General features: G+C 50.2%; 1 protein-coding gene across 3 annotated transcripts in view; it reads right to left on the minus strand.

Annotated features, from left to right (window-relative positions):
• Positions 1 to 3,916, minus strand: part of NDRG4 (NDRG family member 4) — a 49,819-nt gene extending 45,903 nt beyond the window's left edge. Inside the window, exon 1 of one of the 3 annotated variants that reach the window (XM_028739411.2) lies at positions 3,739 to 3,916. Coding sequence is in view for 2 of the 3 variants with exons in the window: in XM_028739410.2 (XP_028595243.1) it covers positions 3,306 to 3,342 (37 nt within the window). In the remaining variant the exon portion in view is untranslated. Of the gene's footprint in view, positions 1 to 3,305; positions 3,533 to 3,738 lie in introns of those variants that run through there. The other 2 variants (XM_028739410.2, XM_028739409.2) reach the window with 2 other exon arrangements.
• Positions 3,917 to 19,894: the final 15,978 nt, after the last annotated feature.

A 19,894-nucleotide genomic window follows, 5' to 3' on the forward strand; every position in this document is an offset into this window, starting at 1 on the left:
CAGTTTCTCCGGCTCCCCAGCCATGCAGGAGCATACACTTGAAGAATCATGGGCCTTTGCTTACACTGGCAGTGGAGGGCGGGTCATGGGAAGAGAAGGCCCCGCCTACCTTTAGATGACTGCTGAGGCAAGCCGCCTGGTCTCACTGGGAGCTGTCCAAGGTTGTGAACCACCTTGTCTTGGAAGAAGCTCCAGAAATCAGTATTTCCTGCAGGCTCCAAGCCTCAGCAAAACAGGGCAAAGACAACAATTTCTGTCTCTGTTGCACACTTACAAGCCAGACTCAAGTGGGACAAGATAAGAAATGCCATATTTTGAGATTTCAACAAGGACTAGAACCTCCGGCCACTTTTTATATAATTTGGCATTATGTAAAATGCATATATAGAGGAACCATCATTTTCAAGACAAACCTCGTCACCAGCCTAGTAAATCTGGAACTAGACTTGATAATCTGGTAACACTGATAGTCTTTACTTGGTTATTTTAACCCAGTGTGCTACATGCCTACTTTATAGTTGTTGTTTTTTTCATCTTCTAATTTTCATCTGTTGTCATATTCTCTTTTTTTATATACACTATTTAATGAAATAATAATAGAAATAATAAAAAGAGAGAGAGAGAGAAGAAATGAATGGTTCTGCTGCCACAAGTCTAAAAGCTGGCCAAGCCCCCTTAACTGATAGAGTTGGTTTTTTGAGACAAGAACAAATTGTCTCAAAACAAATTGCCTTCCTTATGAGAATGCAGGACACGGACACAGACACACACTTTGTTTGCTTTGACCTGTAGCACTAGAGGCTGCCTATTGCTGTCTTTCACCAACCACAAGGGACAGAAATCTACACTACATGTTGCAGCCTACACAGCACCAAGCAACCAGTCAATGTCACTGAGGGGAGCCAGAGTGTTGCAACCCAAGCAACAGGGACCTGCCAGCATTTCTAAGCCCTCTGCAGCATCACAGCTGGAGCTGAGCCAAGTGGTTTTATTTTATCAGCAAAAAAGCCAAGTAAAAAAGGTCACAGTGGAGCTGATGATGTTTCACCTTCTTGGGACACAAATTCAGAGGTTGAAATGCCCCTTGGCACCAGGAAGAGATCTGCTGGACATGATGCAGCTGATTCGATGGGGTGGAGAAAAAAGTACTTCCTCGCTGACATCACCAGCAGCAGCATCTCAAAGGCCTTGCAAGAGGGCTCTGGGGCACACTTGACCAAATCCAGTCCAAGTCTTCCACCACTATTTCATGAGCTGCAGGCAAACTGCTTATGGCCAGTTTGGCCACCCCTGTAAAAGTGTAGGAGAGTGACAACAGAGCAATGGGTTCGAACAGTCCAGGAGGTACAAAACTTATTTTAAAAAACAAAAAACAAGAATCTTGAGTCCACCCATTAGCTCCTATTTTAAAACTTGCTAAGGTGCTTCCAAGCAATAAGAACTGTAAAATGCTTTCTGTAGAAATCTTTTCACTAACCTATATTTACATGGCTTTAAAATACTAACAGAGATGTGGGTGGCGCTGTGGGTTAAACCACAGAGCCTAGGACTTGCCAATCAGAAGGTCGGTGGTTCGAATCCCTGCGACGGGGTGAGCTCCCGTTGCTCGGTCCCTGCTCCTGCCAACCTAGCAGTTCGAAAGCACGTCAAAAGTGCAAGTAGATAAATAGGTACCGCTCTGGCAGGAAGGTAAATGGTGTTTCCGTGCGCTGCTCTGGTTCGCCAGAAGCGACTTAGTCATGCTGGTCACATGACCAGGAAGCTGTACGCCAGCTCCCTCGGCCAATAAAGCGAGATGAGCACCACAACCCCAGAGTCGGCCACGATTGGACCTAATGGTCAGGGGTCCCTTGACCTTTTTAAAATACTAATGGCATGTAATTTTTAAACCCCCTTTCACATGCCCTGCCTTTTAAAAAAAAAAATACATGACTTGGGGAGTGGTAAATCCCTGCTCTGACTCTTCCATCCTAACCCAGATCAATGCAATATGAGTTGTGAAGCTTGCTTAGCACAGGTCTAGCTCTCTTGAAGGTGTCGGCTGCAAAGGAATTGTCTCCAGTGACTTTGCACCTCCTTTACAGAAAGGGTTGCACATTTGGAAGCAGAGGACTTGATGACAATTGGTGGTGTGTAACCATAGCAATCTTCTGACACCAACCAATGTTCCCCAACCAATGCCCTCCAGATGGCTTTGACCGCCCCCGCCAGAAAATCTTGGGAATGGTAGTTCACCCCTTGTCAAGCTACAGTTCCCAGCACCCTTAAGAAACTGAAGTTCCCAGGATCTTTATGGGGAGAAACAATGTGCTTTGGACATATGGTGAGTAGGCAGCCTCAGCCTATAAGGAGCGGCGAGTGCGGAGGTTGAGTTGTGCTTTGAAGCAGGTCTCTGCTCCAAAACCAATTCTCAGCGCGAGGGCTTACCCTGATCACATGTGAAATAATAAAACCACACCTCTGAGCATGTGCAGAGTGTGCACCCACCTCATCAACAGGTATGACAGCGTTCAAGGGCCATAGCTCAATGGTTAGAGCATCCTCTTTACATTCAGAAGGTCCCAGGTTCAGTTCCCAGCATCTCCAGGAGAGAACCCCGGTCAAATCCTGCCAGTTGGATGCACAATGTGAAGCTAGATGCACCCAAGGCCTGACTCAGAATAAGGCAGCTTGATTTCTATGACCACAACTCCAACTTGTCCCAGCCAGCAGGGTCTGCTAGGAGTTGTAGTAAAAAAACATCTGGAGAGTCATAGGTTGGAGAACGCAGAGTATGCCATGGACCAAACCTGGACCCCAGCCAGGGCATCTGCTGCTGTACCACTGAGTCACAGCCCTCCCATGGGAAATTATGGAGGCTACCTTGAGCAGAGGCGCCCTCCAGGGCTGCCTGCAAACCCTTTTAACCCTTTCACACCCTCACAGTTTGCCAAGTAAGGTGGGGGAAGGGAATGCCACTCTCAGGGTCCCTTAGCACAACAACCCCCCCCCCAAAATGCCAGCGTTAGCTACTTAGGAAATGAGGTACAGGGGGAGGCATCAGGGAGCACCCCCCTTGTCAAATTACCCCACCCTGACACTCTGGAGCTAGGGAGGGGGCGTTGGATCTGCAGCCCCTGCTGCCTCCTCGTCTCCCCTGGGGGGGTGGGAGTGTCCACCGCAGCTCTGCCAGCCTGGCTCCCTAGCGCAGCTGCATCAAATCCAGAAGAGGCACGGTAGGGGGGTGGGAGCCTCCGAAGCTGGAGCAACCGCCCCCACCCCACGACCTCCGAGAGCCTGCAGGGAACAGAGGGGCGTCGGATTACCTGTCAGCAATTCTATCTTATGTCCCCAGACCTTCATAGTGGCGGCGGCGGCGGCGAGAGAGCGAGCGCTTGCGAGGCAGGCGGCGAGAGACAAAGGCGGCTCCCGAGCTAGCCAGACTGCTCACTGCGGCTGGGCAGGCTGCGAGCAAGCGGGCATCGCTCCAGCGGGGAAGGCGAGGAAGAGGGCGGGGGAGGGAAGGAAGGATGGATGAATGGATGGGGGGAGCTGCCAAGCCCGTCGGTTAGCCGAGCAACGTCAGCGGGGGGGGGGGGGTTTGAAGAGAACCGTGGGCGGGGGGGGGACAACCCCCCCCCCCCGCATTCCCGTTGCCAAGTCGTGCTGCGGGAGGCGGCGGCATCCTCGACACCCCACCCCGCCGTCGGTCAAGCCCCATCTGGGTCTCCAAGACGCTGGGGAGGCGGGTCTACTTACAGCCCAGAGCAGCTGGTCCCCTCCCTCGGTGCCGAGCCAGGCCGGGGTCTCCTCCGTCTGCTACGGAGGGGCCGTCCCGGCGCGGCCTCCCGCGTTGCAGGCGCCTGGGAGCGGGGCGTCGGTGGCTGGCAGGAGGACAGAGCCGCGGCTGCGCTCGGACGGGAGGCCGCCCGGTTTAAATGGGGGAGGAGGCGCCGCCGCTGCGTCAGGAGGGGGAGGGTGAGAGCCAGGCGGGCGGGCGGGCGGGCGGGGGAGGGTCTCGCGGCCTCGGCCTGCAGCCCGCCTTCCCGCTCTCCCTCGCAGCGGCGGCGGTTGCTAGGGACGCGCCGTCGGGGCTCCCCCCCTCCCAGCGACAGAGGGAGCTGCCTTCCCCCGAGTCCGCGGCTCGTCTAGCTCAACATTGTCTACCCTGACTGGCAGCAAGGGCTCTCTCCGAGCCCTCTCCGGAGATGCCGTCGGGGATTGAGCCTCCTGAGAGCAAGGCTGGCGCTCTGCCGCTGAGCCTGGCTGGGTGCTTGGACCTTCGACGGACAGAGGCGCTTGGGAAGGCAAGCCAGTCCGAGCGCGGCCAGGCACTCCTTGCCTCTCTCCGAGCTGTAGAAGCAGCCGTCGGGGGAGTTATCTTTCCGGTCCGGAGTGCCGCCCCCGGGAAAGAGCTAGCAAGGCGGCCTGAGAAACCGGGTTCCCGGGCTTGGCCCGGGCAGGAATCGTCAGCTGCAGGCCGAACGCCCGCAGCAACGATTCCCAGCCCGTCCCCAGACCCTCTTCCTCCCACGACGTGTCGACGCAGTGCTAGGCCCCACTGCAAGGCCGGGTGGGGGGCACAAGGCCCGTCTGCCGACAAGAGGTGTCCTGGCTAAGAAGTCCCCTGAAGTTCACCCCTCACCCCGGATTGGGTGAAGGGCCTTTTTGCCTTCCCATCTTTCACCTTTGGAGTCCATTTTCCCAGAAATGCAAGTGCCCACGTTTGCTTTTACCAAAGTTGTCTCCTATATCTTCCCAGTCGTGTTAACCCTGCTACTGATAGTCTGATAGTTCTTATTTGCAAGCTTTTGACCTACCTCATCAAATATGGATAATGATGACATACTGGGATCTGAGTCTAGTATCTGAGGCATGATAAGTTTCATTTCCTATTTCTCCACCTCCCACTCCCAGAATTCCTGTATCTTCTCACATGATCACCACTTATGGAAAAACAGTAGGGACCTGACTCTTCACAGCCACTCCAGCATAGTGGACTATTAGCACTTGAAATTCTAACAAGAGTGAGATGAAGCAAGGTACTGAGTTCTCTCTCATCCAGGATGATGCTGACCAGAACAGAAATGGGTCACAGATTTGCTTCCACTTTATCAGCTCAATTTTGAAGTCCTGCTCCCACAGCTTCCTTGGGGAGTGTCTAATACCCCTGTGGCAACTCGCAATAAAATCTTTAAAACTTCCACACAAAAAAGAAAAAAAAATACAACAGTTAAACCACACATATAAAAAGCATTTGGAAACTTTTAAAATACTCATAAATTACAAAAAATCATATTCAAGGGAAACTAACAGTAAGAAACCCATGTTAACTAGAATCAGCCATATCTTATAACCCATACAAACATACTCATTGTGTAGTTTAGCAACTGCATTATTTTTTACCTTGATAAGCCTTTGATAAAGGCAATTGTGCCCAAATGTGTTGGGCATATTTAACAATGAAGCATTCCCATTGTTTGGGCGTCTTTGAGAGACATTTCTCTCCCCCCACCCCTTTTAGGTTAGAGGAAAATGCTCAGGTGGGTTGTGGCATTCAATTCTCGGCATCCCTGGATGCAGCAGATTATCTGGAATCCATTTTAATCTGGTTCCCAAATCCCATGTCACTTTTTCTTTGGACTGAAGCAGCATTGGTCTCCCTAGTGGACGACCTTCGCAAGGAGAGGGACATAGAGAGTGTGACTCTATTGATTACCCTGGACCTCTCAGTGTGGCTTTCGATACCATCGACCATTATATCCTAATGGACCAGCTGGCTGGGAGGAAACTGGGGGCACTGGAGTCCAGTGGTTCCAGTCAAACCTGACATGCTGGTTGCAGAGGGAGATGCAAGGAGGCTGGTGTTGCTGCTACTAAGGGTTATACAGAGTGTTTCCTGTGCTGTATGAAACTGCTAGAGGAAGTTGTCTAGGAATTTACAGAGAGGTGCTGGTAGTAAGCTTATAGAAGTTCATTTCCCCTTTCATCAAATTTAGGTGAGGCCAGGGGTAGCCTGAAAAGGGGTCTGGAGCTAATGCATTGGGAGATGGAGACCAATAAATTGCAACTTTATACAACTTTATTAAGGCAGCCTTTGTCAACCTAGTGGCTTACAGATATTGTTGGAGTCCAACTCCTATCAGCCCCAGTGCACATGGTCAACGGTCAAGGTTGATGGGAAACGGAGTCTAGCAATATCTGAAAGGACATGGGTTCCTGTTATGTAGTGTAGTTTCACCCTGGGCCAACAGGGGGATACTGTATATAGTTTTCACTCAGGTCTGTAGATAGTTTTCACTCAGGTCCGCGGCAGTTATTTTAGGCGGGAACTCTGGGCTGTTGTGGTTACAATGTGACAGCCGGCTGCCTATAAATACAGGCCGGCTGAGCTGTTCACTGTCAGTTCTATTCCAGCTTACCATAATAAAGAGCTACTTGAAGAGATCGCTGTGCCGGCTGCTATGTCAACCCACGACTTAACACTGGCGACGAAGGTGGGATGGATGGACATCAGAGCACAGCCAGATGCGGCCAGCCTCTGAACTGAGCTGAATCACTGAGCTGAATCACAGAGCGAAATCACTGAGCGAAATCACTGGGCAGAACCAGTTCAGAGCTGACTGTTCTGGCTAGAGCACTGTGTTCCATCCATCGCCCTTCACGCCGGCATCGGAATCATGGCTTCACTTGTGCCTCTACCGCCGTTTGCGCCAGCCTCTGAATCATGGGACTCCTACCTCGCTCGGTTCGACTGCTACCTCCAAGCCAACGAACTGACAGCAGTATCACAGGATCGGAAGCGGGGCCTATTCCTCAGCCTCTGTGGGCCTGAGGTGTTTGCGACGGCCCGAGCGTTGGTTGCGCCTGAAGCAGTCCAGACATCACCATGGGACACGATCCAAGAGAAGCTCCGCAACCACTACGCACCAAAGCCGTCCAAGATTGCTGCCCGCCATGCGTTCTACCACAGGAACCAGGCAGAGGGGGAGTCAATCAACAACTACACCACCGCCCTGCGACAGGCTGCAATGCACTGTGAGTTCCGAGACTTAGACGATGCCCTGATGGATCGAATCGTCTGCGGGGTCCGGGACATCCATCTGCAACGGCGTCTCCTAGCCAAGCCAGACCTCACGCTACAGAAAGCCATTGAGGAGGCTGTGGCCTCAGAAGCTGCTGAACGCTCCGCTCAGGAGATCCGCAAGTCCAGCAGCCTGCGTCTTGCTAGGGAGCCCGTTCCGGTGCATCATGAAGAGGCCAGCAGTGAGGAGGCATCCTCCAGTGAAGACGATGATGTGCACCAGACAAAGCGGGAGCGCAGGAAGTTCCAACAGAAGTCCAAGGGCCAACCGGAATGTGCTGGCTGCGGAGGCAACCATTCCCGTGCCAAGTGTCGATTCAGAGACGCCATCTGTAGGAGGTGTTCCAGAAGGGGCCACATCGCTAGGGTCTGCCGATCGGCTCCGTCTGACACCCCCCCTTCATCGACTCGCAAGTCCAAGTCTTCACTCCAGTCTGCCAAGGAAAGTTGTTTCGCTCTCACCAACTGCCGCTGCCCGTCTGGAACCACGATTGGCCAAACTGACTCGCCTACGAGACGCAAGCTGAACGTCACGGTGCTCATTGAAGGAGCTCCATGTGACATGGAGATCGACACCGGGTCTGCCCTGTCCATCGTGTCATGGAGCACCATCAAAAGACTGGTACCCAGAGTGTCCAAAAGGCAACTCGACTCTCACCGCGTACACCTGAGAGACTACCAGGGAAACGACGTTCCCGTGGTAGGCGTTGGCCGGTTCCGGATCGCCTTCAAGGATTTTTCGGGCCTGCTCCGGTTGGTGGTGGTCGAAGGTCAGCGGCCAAGCCTCCTAGGGCTAGACTGGTTTGATGCCCTCGGCCTGGAAGTCACCGGCATCAACTGCATCTCTAACGCAGAGACTGAGGGTCTGGTCAAAGACTTTGCCGAGGTTTTTGACGGCACCTTGGGCCAATATACAGGTACGCCCATCTCCTTTAGCCTGGATCCACAAGTCGCCCCCATCAAGCTAAAGCCACGCCGGGTTCCCTTTGCTCTCAAGGCTAAGGTGGACGAACAACTGGACAAACTGATCGCCCAAGGAGTTTTGGAGCCGGTTGACCACGCAAAGTGGGAAACCCCCATCGTCACGCCTGTCAAGCCAGATGGGTCGGTGAGAATCTGCGCTGACTACAAGTGCACGATCAACAAGGCACTTCAGCAGCACGCTTATCCGGTTCCTGTTGTCCAACACCTGCTGCATTCCCTGGGTGAGGGTAAGGTCTTCGCTAAGCTGGACCTTGCCCAAGCCTATCAACAACTGCCAGTCGATGATGCCACTGCTGAAGCCCAGACGATCGTCACCCACCGGGGGGCATTCCGTTGCCGCCGGTTGCAGTTCGGGGTGAGTGTGGCTCCTGGCATCTTCCAAGGCCTTATGGAGCGTCTCCTGCAAGGGCTTCCGGGCGTGGTACCATATTTTGATGACGTCTTGGTGTCTGCAGACTCACACCAGCAGCTGTTCGAGCGCCTCCGTGCCGTGCTGACCAGGTTCCAGGAGGCCGGGCTCAAGGTAAAAAGGGAGAAGTGCCAGATCGCCGTTCCACAGGTAGAGTTCCTGGGCTATCTTATCGATGCCTCCGGTCTTCATCCAACCACATCCAAGATCCGCGCTATCCAGCAGGCCCCCACTCCAAAGAACAAAACGGAGTTGCAGGCGTTCCTGGGGCTGCTGAACTTTTATAACATGTTCCTGCCCCACAAAGCCACAGTGGCTGAGCCTCTTCACCGACTCCTTAGCACTAAGACACCTTGGGCCTGGGGTCATCGGGAGACGGCGGCCTTCAACGCGGTCAAGGCTCTCCTTTCTTCGGACAGTGTGCTGGTACAGTACAGTGAATCCAGGCCGCTGGTCCTTGCCTGCGACGCCTCACCTTTTGGCATCGGGGCTGTCCTTAGTCACCGTTTTCCAGATGGAAGAGAAGCACCGCTCGCCTACTTTTCCAGGACACTATCTCCGACGGAACGGAATTACAGCCAGCTCGACAAGGAGGCATTGGCACTTGTGGCTGGAGTGAAGAGGTTTCATGAATACCTCTATGGCAGGACTTTTGACCTCATCACTGACCACAAGCCACTCCTGGGCCTCCTCGCCGGTGATCGTCCAACTCCACCGGTCCTCTCACCACGCATGCTGCGATGGACTGTTTTCCTGGCTGCCTACCACTACCGGCTCATCCACCGCCCGGGGAAATCGATGGGCCATGCCGACGCCCTCAGCCGTTGCCCTCTTCCAGCATTTGTGGAAGACCCGGCTCCAGCTTCATCGCTCCTTCTGATTGAGGATCTTCCGGCAGCGCCTGTGTCGGCTGCCACTGTGGCCTCCGCATCTGCCCAGGATCGCACCATCAGCCGGGTGCTCAACTGGGTGTGGAGGGGGTGGCCACAAGGGCCCTTTGCATCGGAGTTCCAGCCCTTCGCAACCAGACAACATGAACTCTCAGCTCATCGCGGCTGTCTGCTGTGGGGAGACCGCGTCGTGATTCCCCAGGGACTCCGTCAGCGCATCCTGGAGGCTCTGCACGTTGGCCACCCGGGAATTGTCAAAATGAAGGCGTTGGCTCGGTGTTACGTCTGGTGGCCTAATATGGACGATGCCATCACTGCCTGGGTGTCCGCCTGTCAAGCGTGCCAGGAGTCGAGGCCTGCACCACCGGCAGCTAAGGGATACACGTGGGAGACGCCAAAGACACCCTGGTCGAGGGTGCACATCGATCTGGCTGGCCCCTTTCACGGCCGGACCTTTATGGTAGTGGTGGACGCCTATTCCAAATGGCTGGAGGTCGCCCTGATGCCCTCCACCACTACCGAAGCTGTCATCCGGGTGCTGCGAGGCCTGTTTGCAACGCATGGGTGTCCTGATGTCCTTGTCTCTGACAACGGATCGCAGTTCACATCAGGCACGTTTGAGCGGTATCTTTTGGGACTGGGCATCCGCCATGCCCTAACGGCACCCTTTCATCCATCCAGCAACGGGCAAGCGGAAAGAATGGTGCGCTCGACAAAAGAGGCACTGGCGCGCCTGGACCGGGGAGACTGGCATGAGCGGGTCGCCGAATACTTGTTCGCGCAACACATCACCCCTCATGCGGCCACAGGGAGGAGTCCTGCGGAATTGCTTATGGGCCGCCGCCTCAGGTCACCGCTCGACCGGCTACACCCAGACTTTGCCGTGGCTGAACCCCCAGGCTGTGCCAACGCACCACGGTCATTTGTCCCAGGAAACCAGGTCTTTGCCCGGAACTATGTGGGGGACATCCCTTGGGTGCCAGCCACAGTAGTGGGAGTCACTGGACCTCGCTCGTACCAGGTGGCACTCGAAGACGGGCGCTTGTGGCGACGGCACATAGACCAACTTAGGCGCAGGGTTGGGGACTTGGACACTACCGAGGTGCCCCCAACTGCGCTTGCGGCTCCAGAAGAGACACGTACAGATGGCGAGGCTCCACCTACACCTCCCTCGCAAACTGCCAGCGTGGAGCCGAACCAAGCCGTCTCAGAACAGACTCAGACCACTCCACTTGCGGAGGCTCCACTCACAGCAGCGGATCCAGGGGAGTTGGTTCCAACGCCACCTAGGGTCGCACCACAGCCTCAGCGAGAACTGTGTGGCCCTCCGGACTTGGCTACCAGTCCCCGGCGGTCTGGCAGAGTTTCCAAGCGCCCAACTCATTTAAAGGACTATGTTGTTGGACAGGTATCACTGTTGGTCTAAGTATGGGAAATGTAACGGATATGCTTTTGTGCCTAATTGAACCATTACGCGTAGTGCTGTATATAAGGAAACCATTACGATTGTAACTAACGCCTTATCTCGGTGGGGAGGGGTGTTATGTAGTGTAGTTTCACCCTGGGCCAACAGGGGGATACTGTATATAGTTTTCACTCAGGTCTGTAGATAGTTTTCACTCAGGTCCGCGGCAGTTATTTTAGGCGGGAACTCTGGGCTGTTGTGGTTACAATGTGACAGCCGGCTGCCTATAAATACAGGCCGGCTGAGCTGTTCACTGTCAGTTCTATTCCAGCTTACCATAATAAAGAGCTACTTGAAGAGATCGCTGTGCCGGCTGCTATGTCAACCCACGACTTAACAGTTCCCCTCCCCTGCTACAGAACCATAGAGTGGGAAGGGACCTTGGAGGTCACCTGAATGCAAAATCTGCAATACATGATTTGCAATTATAATATCTCTGGCAAACAGGCTGGGCTTCAAGCCTTTGCTTCAATGACTAGTAGCCATTGATGCTCCTCATCCTCTATGAATTTGTCTAATCCTCTTTTAAAGCCATTTGTGTTGGTGGCCATCACTGACTCCTTGTGGTCAGGTCTTGCAAAGCTCTATGCACCTGGGTTTGAAAGCTCAGGTGATCTGATGTTTCATCTTGCAAGACCTGGTAATCAACTGATGCCCAGGGTTTGGGTCAGCTGCAAACCTGCCAACCCTCTTTCAGCTGAGCCAGGTCCTTACCCGCCCCACCCCTGACATCATATACAACATAATGTATAGGACAGGTGGGTGTGGCTTAGCCAGATGGGGAGCCTTAGTGGGCCTCATTAACCCCTGAGGCTGGAGGTTGCCCACCACTGCTATAACTCAATAAACAGTCATGCAGTTAAAATATGGATAGCATTAGGACATCACATTGCAAGCATGTCACCTTTGGGCTAGCGTAAAGCTGAGGCTTTGAATCAAAGTTTGCACTGGAGGCTTCCTAGATTGTTACACAGGTGCTGGGCTTCTGCAAGATATCAGCTCTCTCCTCTATGAATCTGTTGGAAATCAAAATAGAAGTTAGTGCAGTGCTAGTTAAATGTCATAAAGCCTTGTGCTTTCTTCAGGCAATGTGGAAGTATGTAATAATGACTTGACTGAAAGTTATAAGGAGAGCTCAGGCAAAAAAGGAAGCACCTGTAAAAGGACATTGTGACCTGGCCATTGTGCTCTGGTATGGATTTATCCACTTTTCAGCATGCTTTTTAAAATCCCAATAAGTGGATGTTTTCCCCCACATTGCTTTTAGCTCAGCCAAGCAAAGATAAACTAATTAGGGTTATAATTACATAAGCAGTTTTATGTTGTTTCTTTCACCACATGGAGAGGTCCATGTGGTTACACGGATTGAGTAGCAGCAGGCAGCTGGACTGTCCAGCTGAGGAATGTCAGGCTTAAGGTTGGTTCATAATTGAAATGTATGGCCCAAGTGCCACATAGCGGAGATGCACCACTTGGCTGGAAGAGAAATAACGCCCCCCCCCCCCCCGCAACTGCCCATGATTGAAAGATTGCCAAGCGAATGCCACTGAAATGCTTTTGGCTTCAAACTTGGGTTGTCCTGTTGGCTAATCGTCAGCACTGGCATTCCCTCTTGTGACCACAATTGGCTAAAAACCTCTGAATAGCAATGTTCCATCAATGAGCAGCTCACTAACTTTACAACACCTCGGAAGCTGTCAAAAGAAGATGCAATTGATAAAGATGAGAATTAACGTGTTGTTATTGTGGACACCCATTTGCCACTTTTGGTGAGCCAAATAGACCCTCCAGGTGCTTCACATTTAAAACCTATTTTTTTTAGTGTGTCACTTTTTATTTTAAAAATATTGTTTTCTATTGTATACAGCAATGCAAACAATATAACACCCGAGAACAATAATGAAAGGGGCACCTGAAATTTAAGAGCTCAGGTTTGCTTGCCATACAATGAAGACACGGGAGAGATGAGATCACCAATGAGCCTGTCACTGAAATGTCCACGGCTGTCCATGCATATATGGTAGATGGTTCTCTTGTCTGATTCTCTGTATGCATTGAATAAAATGAAACCAAAGAATAGGAGAAACTGTCTATTTTTGGGCATCCTTATGCTTTTTAAATCTGACTTGTGAGCTTCTCAGTCAGAGCCATGTTCCCGACATGACTATACCAAGTGCCCTCAAGGGTCTGGCACTTATGCACTATTGCCGCCACCACCAAGAGGATCACCACATCTTTATATCCTGGTTAGTGTGGGATACAACCAACATACTTACGGTAAGTCTAATTAATGCATGAAGACCATAGAGTAAGCTGTCCCTCAGGCTTAACTATGTTCACTTTCCTCACCTTGGGAGGAAATGGGTAATCAAGGTTTTGTTCTCCTTCAATCTACCTGAGAAGCTCAGCATGTAAAGAGGTCTGCCACATGGCTTGAATAAGCCATTCTTACATTCCTATATTTTAGGAAATTTCACCACTTTGTAACAGCTAAATTTCTCTGTCTGTGTAACCTATTCTGAAGCACATGAATCTGACCTTTGGAGAGTTGGTAAATAAACATTTTTTTTAACTTATCAAATGTGTGGACTTTTCAATGCTAGAGGAGGAAGTTTTGGAACTCACAAGGTCATGTTTTAGAAGTCTAACAGCCTATATTTCTACACTTTACTTTGCTGCATATTTTGTGATTTTAAATTTCTGCTGTGGTACTCTCACCAAAGAGTACTTGCCCCAAACTTGGATCTTGGCATCCAGGAATCTACATTTATGCCTACTGTAATCAACAGTTAGAACCCTCAGCAAGGCTGAACCAGGCATTTTTGTGAAGGTTTGACCTATAATGAGTGCAGTTTCTGAAACTGCAAATAAAACCATTGTTACTATAAATAACTGTTTATTGAATCATTTTGTCTTTACATTGTTTACCATCTAGCCAGATGAAGAGTCCTGAAGAACTTGAAAAGCTTGTGCAGTGTTTTGTGATAATTTGGTTGGTCTATTATAGGTTAAGCTAAGGGTTTTTTTATGGACCAAGATGGTTTCCCTTACTTTTTGTGTGCTTGGAAAATACCAAATTTAACTGTTCAACAGTCAGGTCCTAAAATGAGAATAGTATACCACCTAAAGATGGATCTTGATTCTCTTAGGGAACATGCCCTCCAATTGATACATAAACTACTGGTTTCTTCTGGCTTTTATTTATCTAGTTCCACTTCTGATAATATGCCTACTTTTTCTTTATTCCTGCTTTCCATCTATCTGAGACAGACCTGGGTAACAGCTGACTTTAGTGCACAGCTGTGCTGGCTAGACCTGATGGTAATTTTAAGGGCAGTCCAGCCCAAACTTGCTGGAATATGTTAGGTCAGCCTTCCCCTGGTGACTTCCAAATGTTTCAGACTACAATTCCCATGAACCCCAACCAGCAAATATCTATGATGTTGGGGCTGATGGGGATTGTAGTCCAAAACATCTGGAGGGCACCAGTTTGAGGAAAGCTGGCTTAGACATTAGTGGGGACAATCACAATATAGGGATAATTTTACAGAACTGAGGCAAGTATTACGGAGATACTGTATATAAAGCTTTTTGAACACTTGAGATGTGCTATATAGGAACTTATTTTTATTTTTTGCTGAGGACATTTGCGTTGCCCACTGCAAACTCACATCTGGGTTTCAAAAGAGGCAGACATTCATAGCCTATAACCAGTGGTAGCAGCAACAGCAACCGCTGTGCACTAGTGAGAATCAGGGCAAAATAATTACTGAGAAAATCTCATCCCTCCCCAGAGCAAATGGGATCAATCCACTGTTGTTCAAGGGGAAGGTCAATGGCATGGGAATTGGGGGAGGGATGTATTTATGAAAGGAAGCGCTTCTCACTTATAGAGTCGGCTCTTGAACTGCTACGGATTCCAAAGGTCTGTCTTTATAGGGGACAGGGAAGCCTCAGGTTTCTTATCTCTCACTTGATTAATCCAGTAAAAAAACCAAAAACTGTTTGTAGCTGCTTCAGAAAGTTTCATTTATCTACCCATCCCAATTCTTCCTAGGTTTGCATGATGTGGTGTTTGGGTCCACAGACACAATGGCAAGCAATAAGACTCTCACTACCTGTGAAAAACACAAAACGGAAAAGCGTGATAGAAGTGTATAAAAGGATGCATGGCATGGAGAAAGTGGATAGCTAAGTCCCCCCTCCCCCCGCTCTCATAATATTAGAATTCATTGACACCCAAGGAAGGTGAATGTTAAAAGATTCAGGACAGATAAAAGGAAGTATTTGTTTATGCAGCACATAGTTAAAGCTATGGAACTCCCTCCCACAGGAGGCACTGATGGCCACCAACTTGGATCATGGGGGGGGGGGGAAAGGGCTACCTATGGCTACTAGCCATGATAGCTATGCTCTGCATCCACAGTCAGAAGGTGCAATGCTTTTGCATACCAAAAGCCACAGGAGAGGACAGATTGGCCACTGTGCAGACAGGAAGTTGGAGAATGGTCCATTGACCTCATCCAGCAGGCTCTTCTTATGTTCTTAAGCTGCACGCTGGAAGACTTGAAATAGACCAAAATAAAGTACTTCTTCACACAGCACATCACTAAACTGTGGAATTTGCTTCTATGAACTGGCCGCCAACTTGGATGGATTGGATTAGAGTCCCAGGGATCAGCAAACTTTTTCAGCAGGGGGCCGGTCCACTGTCCCTCAGACCTTGTGGGGGGCTGGACTATATTTTGGGGAAAAAACATGAACAGATTCCTATGCCCCACAAATAACCCAGAGATGCATTTTAAATAAAAGCACACATTTTATTCATGTATAAACACCAGGCAGGCTCCACAAATAACCCTGAGATGCACTTTAAATAAAAGGACACATTCTACTTATGTAAAAACACGCTGATTCCTGGACTGTCCATGAGCCAGATTGAGACGGCGATTGGGCCGCATCCAGCCAACGGGCCTTAGGTTGCTTACCCCTGGATTAGAGGATAAGACTGTTAATAGCTACTACCACAATGGATATGTATGCCTCTGAATTCCAGCTGCTGGGACTCACAAGCGAGGAGAGCTTTGTTGCACCCTAGCCATCTGGTTGGCCACTGAGAGAACACGATGCTAGACTACAAAGGGCATTTGACCTGATCTAGCTGCATGGCTGTTTGATTGTTTTTATGAACTAGTAGGTCCTGACCCACCTTCTCAGTACAAGTCTTGGTTTAATGCATCCTTTTTAGTCGGGCTGGCCCCTACCAAGGGTGCAGGGCCGGGTAGGTGCGCAAAAATCACCTCTCTCCATTCTGTCTCAGAGTAGCTAAGCACCTGCCTGCCCTCACACTCCTTGGGGCGCTCCTCCTTTGCTCTGGGCAGCCAGGCAAGGGACGCAGGCTCCTCTACCAAGGGTGCAAAGAATGGGGGGCAACAATACATCTCCTGGTCAAGGTAGCAAGGTTGGGGGGGGCACAAATATAGCTCCTTGCCAAGGATGCAAGGGAGCCTAGGTTTGCTTCTGGGTATCCCAAGGAGCCTGTGGAAGAAACAGCCTTGGGCTGAAGCCTCTGGGCTTGGCTGAAGCACATCCTCAAGCAGAAGCTGCTGGCGCAGGGATGGGGCAGGAGGACAATAGCCCTCCTTGTCTGGAGGCTTCCCTGAGCTTGGTTTGACCTTCACTTTGCCTCAAGTCACATGCACACACCACGTCAATAATGACATGTGAGATAACAAATGAGCTGTCGCTGCCAATTAGCACGCTGGGCTAAATCTGCTCCTGGGGCTTTCAGTGCCACAAAGAGGTGCCGGGCCAGCTCCCAATCAGCTCACTTCTCTGGCTCCAGCCCTCTGGCTCTCCTTGGGACACAAGGGCCAAAGTCAAACAATGGAGGGATGGAGCCAGCACAAAGCGTACTGGGGAAAAGCAGGGCCGAGCCTCCAAGGGAATATTGGCGATTCCTCCAAGGGAATATTGGCGATTGGGAGGTCTGCAGCAAGGGCTCTCTTGGCACTGCTGGCTTAGTATGCCAGGTGCAGCTCCTTCAAGCAAATCAGCAGCTTAACCCACAGGCTGCACAGCAGCGAATGACCTGAGCCTTCCCCAACCGAGTGCAATGAGGAGGTGAGGAATCCCTCACTTTGAACTTAGGCTGGTAGGCATGTTGGCAGGGCCACAGCACACCCTACAGCAGCCTTTCCCAATCAACATCATCTGCTGCCCTCCACATTTTGGAGCACAGCTCCCGTCAGCTCCAGCCAGCATTGCACTGTAGTCCAAGACAGCTGGAGAGCACCATGTTCATGAAAACTACTCCACACTGCAGCCCAGAAACACCATTGTGATCCTGTGCAAAAGAGCATGCCCTCTTGATACCCAGCAAAAGCACTAACCCCTCCTGCTTAAGGCAGAAACAGAAATGGGGTGGGAAGTGTCCCCAAGGAATTTATCCATCCCACCATGCAAGCAACAGCTGCATCTTCCAAGACAGTCCCATCTCAAGCCCCTAAGGGCCTGGCTGTTGTATCAGGTCCAAGGCTACCAGGACCAGTTTCCAGCTTGCCACACCAGCCAACCAGATGCCTCCACAGGGCATGAGTGCAACCACCATCTCTCCACTCCTGTTTCCCAGCAACTGGTTTTCAATGACATGCTGCCTGACATACTGGAGGGAATATATAGCCATCACGACTAGCAGCTATTGATAGCCTTATCCTCCTTGGCTCTGGACGTTGCTTAGTAGCAGAGCAAATGCCTTCTGTGCAAAAAGCTGGATGTTCATTCCCTGGCATTTCTGGGCAAAAAGATCTCTGCTGGGATGGCTGAGGACGCTTGAATCCAGCCTTTGCCAACCTGGTGCACTTCAGATGTTTGGGCCTACAATTCCCACCTGCCTCAGTTAGTGGAGGTATAGCCTAAAAGTTCTGGAGGTAGTTGCCCTGAAAGGAAATTTCAGCTGAAGAGGTTACTAACTTAGAGTGCATCTGCTTCTTTTACAAGGCTCTTTCAGAAAATGAAAAACAAAATATAAACAACTTTTTTCTTCCAATATATTTTTGTTATTAAAAGAAAAAAAAATACCTTTCTTCAGTATATCAAAAAAGCACCCATGCTAACATTTAAGTTGATCCAAATTCAATTAATAAATCAATAAATCAGATTCTTTTGAAAGGCAAAAGCATTCTTAGTCTTAAAACACTTAGCCATGTATGGAGCCTACCTGAAATTCTGTGTGTCCAGCAAGGAGGGTGCTTTGCTTATATTCTTTGTGTCTTTCCTCCTGCTAAGAGGAATAGAGCTGCTCATGTGCCAGTGCTGAAATGAAATAATTTATTCAAAGTAATTGCTTTGGAGCTATCTTTCCTAGCCTGGAGCACTCTATCATGGCCTAACTACGGCTAATGGGAGTTGTGTACAAATTCCCGCTCACCCCCTCCCAACAGGTGGGCGGAGCTTGCGACCCTGTGCGGGGCTTACCTGGCCGGGTGCCACCCACCTGGTAACAAAGTGAACCATGAGGACCGGGACATTCGCAGGGAAACCAAAATGCTTGTTTACAAAGCTATTGTACTACCAACCTTACTGTATTCTTGTGAAACATGGACCACTTATAAACGCCATCTCCAACTCCTCGAAAGATTCCATCAACGGTGTCTCCAAAAAATTTTACACATCACTTGGGAAGACAGGCGAACTAATATCAGTGTACTGGAAGAAGCAAAGGTCACCAGTGTTGAAGCAATGATTCTTCAACGTCAACTTCGTCAGACTGATCATGTTGTGCGGATGCCTGATGATAGTCTTCCAAAGCAACTACTCTATTCCAAACTTAAAAATGGAAAGCGTCATGCTGGTGGTCAACAAAAGAGGTTTAAAGATTGTCTCAAGGCAAATCTAAAAAAAAATGTATAAACACTGACAACTGGCCTGTGAGCGTTCCAGTTGGAGAACAGCCTTTACCAAAGGTGTCATGGGCTTTGAAGACACTCAAACTCAGGACACAAGGGAGAAAGGTGCTAAGAGGAAGGCACGCTTGGCAAATCCACAACGTGATCAACTCCCGCCCAGAAACCAATGTCCCCACTGTGGAAGGACGTGTGGATCCAGAATTGGCCTCCACAGTCACTTACGGACTCATTGTTAAAACCGTGTTTATGGAAGACAATCTTACTCGGCTACAAGTGATCACCAAAGAAAAAGACCTAGTAACAGGGTGTCTTTGGCCCGCCCCTGCCTTGCAGGCCAATGGGCTGCTGGCGGGGGTGTGGCCTGGGACAGGTACAGGGGCCATTCGATCCTTCGCCAATGCTCATGGGAGTTGTGTACAAAACAGCTGGAGGGCAGGTTAGGGAAGAGTGCTTTTGAGTGTAACTACAAACACCTTCAAAGGCCAGTTCTGGTAGTAAAAACCAGGAGGTGTGTGCAAAATCAAGAATTGGCATTTTGAAACTGTCTCCCCAGGAAGCCCACAATGTATGCTGAACCTTTAATGAAGAGGTTCTGGCATTCAGCGTTTTAATTTCTAGATGACTTTTCAACATTAATTAATTTCTGGCCCTGCACACAGGTGCAAACATAATGTTCTCCCAATTTCCATCTTCATGTGTTGCCTCCTCTGAGAAAAATGAATCGCAGATGGCCTGGTCAGACTCCGAATGCCTGATCAAACACAGGGGACAGACTGAGCAAAACGTAGAGCAAGTAACAGCTCAAATGACAGACACAAAAGGCTGAGTTCAGCCTAGAAGAACTAACTGAGAAATATCAACATCAAACCTTTTCTTGTTGTGTACTTCTAAAAATACAGGAAGAGGTTGAGAAATGGTAGAAGGGAGGATGTGGCAAGCACTGGCTATATGGCAAGAGATGTAAAATATACTCCTGTTGTCCCCCATCAGCAGAACAAGAGGCCAATCAGTTGGCAGGAATCCAACCAAAATCTGCCTCTATTCCATCATAGTGTATGAGGAGTGCAACTTAAACAAGTGCTTAGGCCCACAACAAGGAAGAGTTACATCAGCATTTCAATATGTTTTCCTCCTGCCAGGGGCAGTTCTGATAGGGCCACTCTGGCTTGTGCAACT

Source organism: Podarcis muralis, chromosome 7, assembly GCF_964188315.1.
Source record: "Podarcis muralis chromosome 7, rPodMur119.hap1.1, whole genome shotgun sequence".
NCBI classification, from domain to species: domain Eukaryota; kingdom Metazoa; phylum Chordata; class Lepidosauria; order Squamata; family Lacertidae; genus Podarcis; species Podarcis muralis.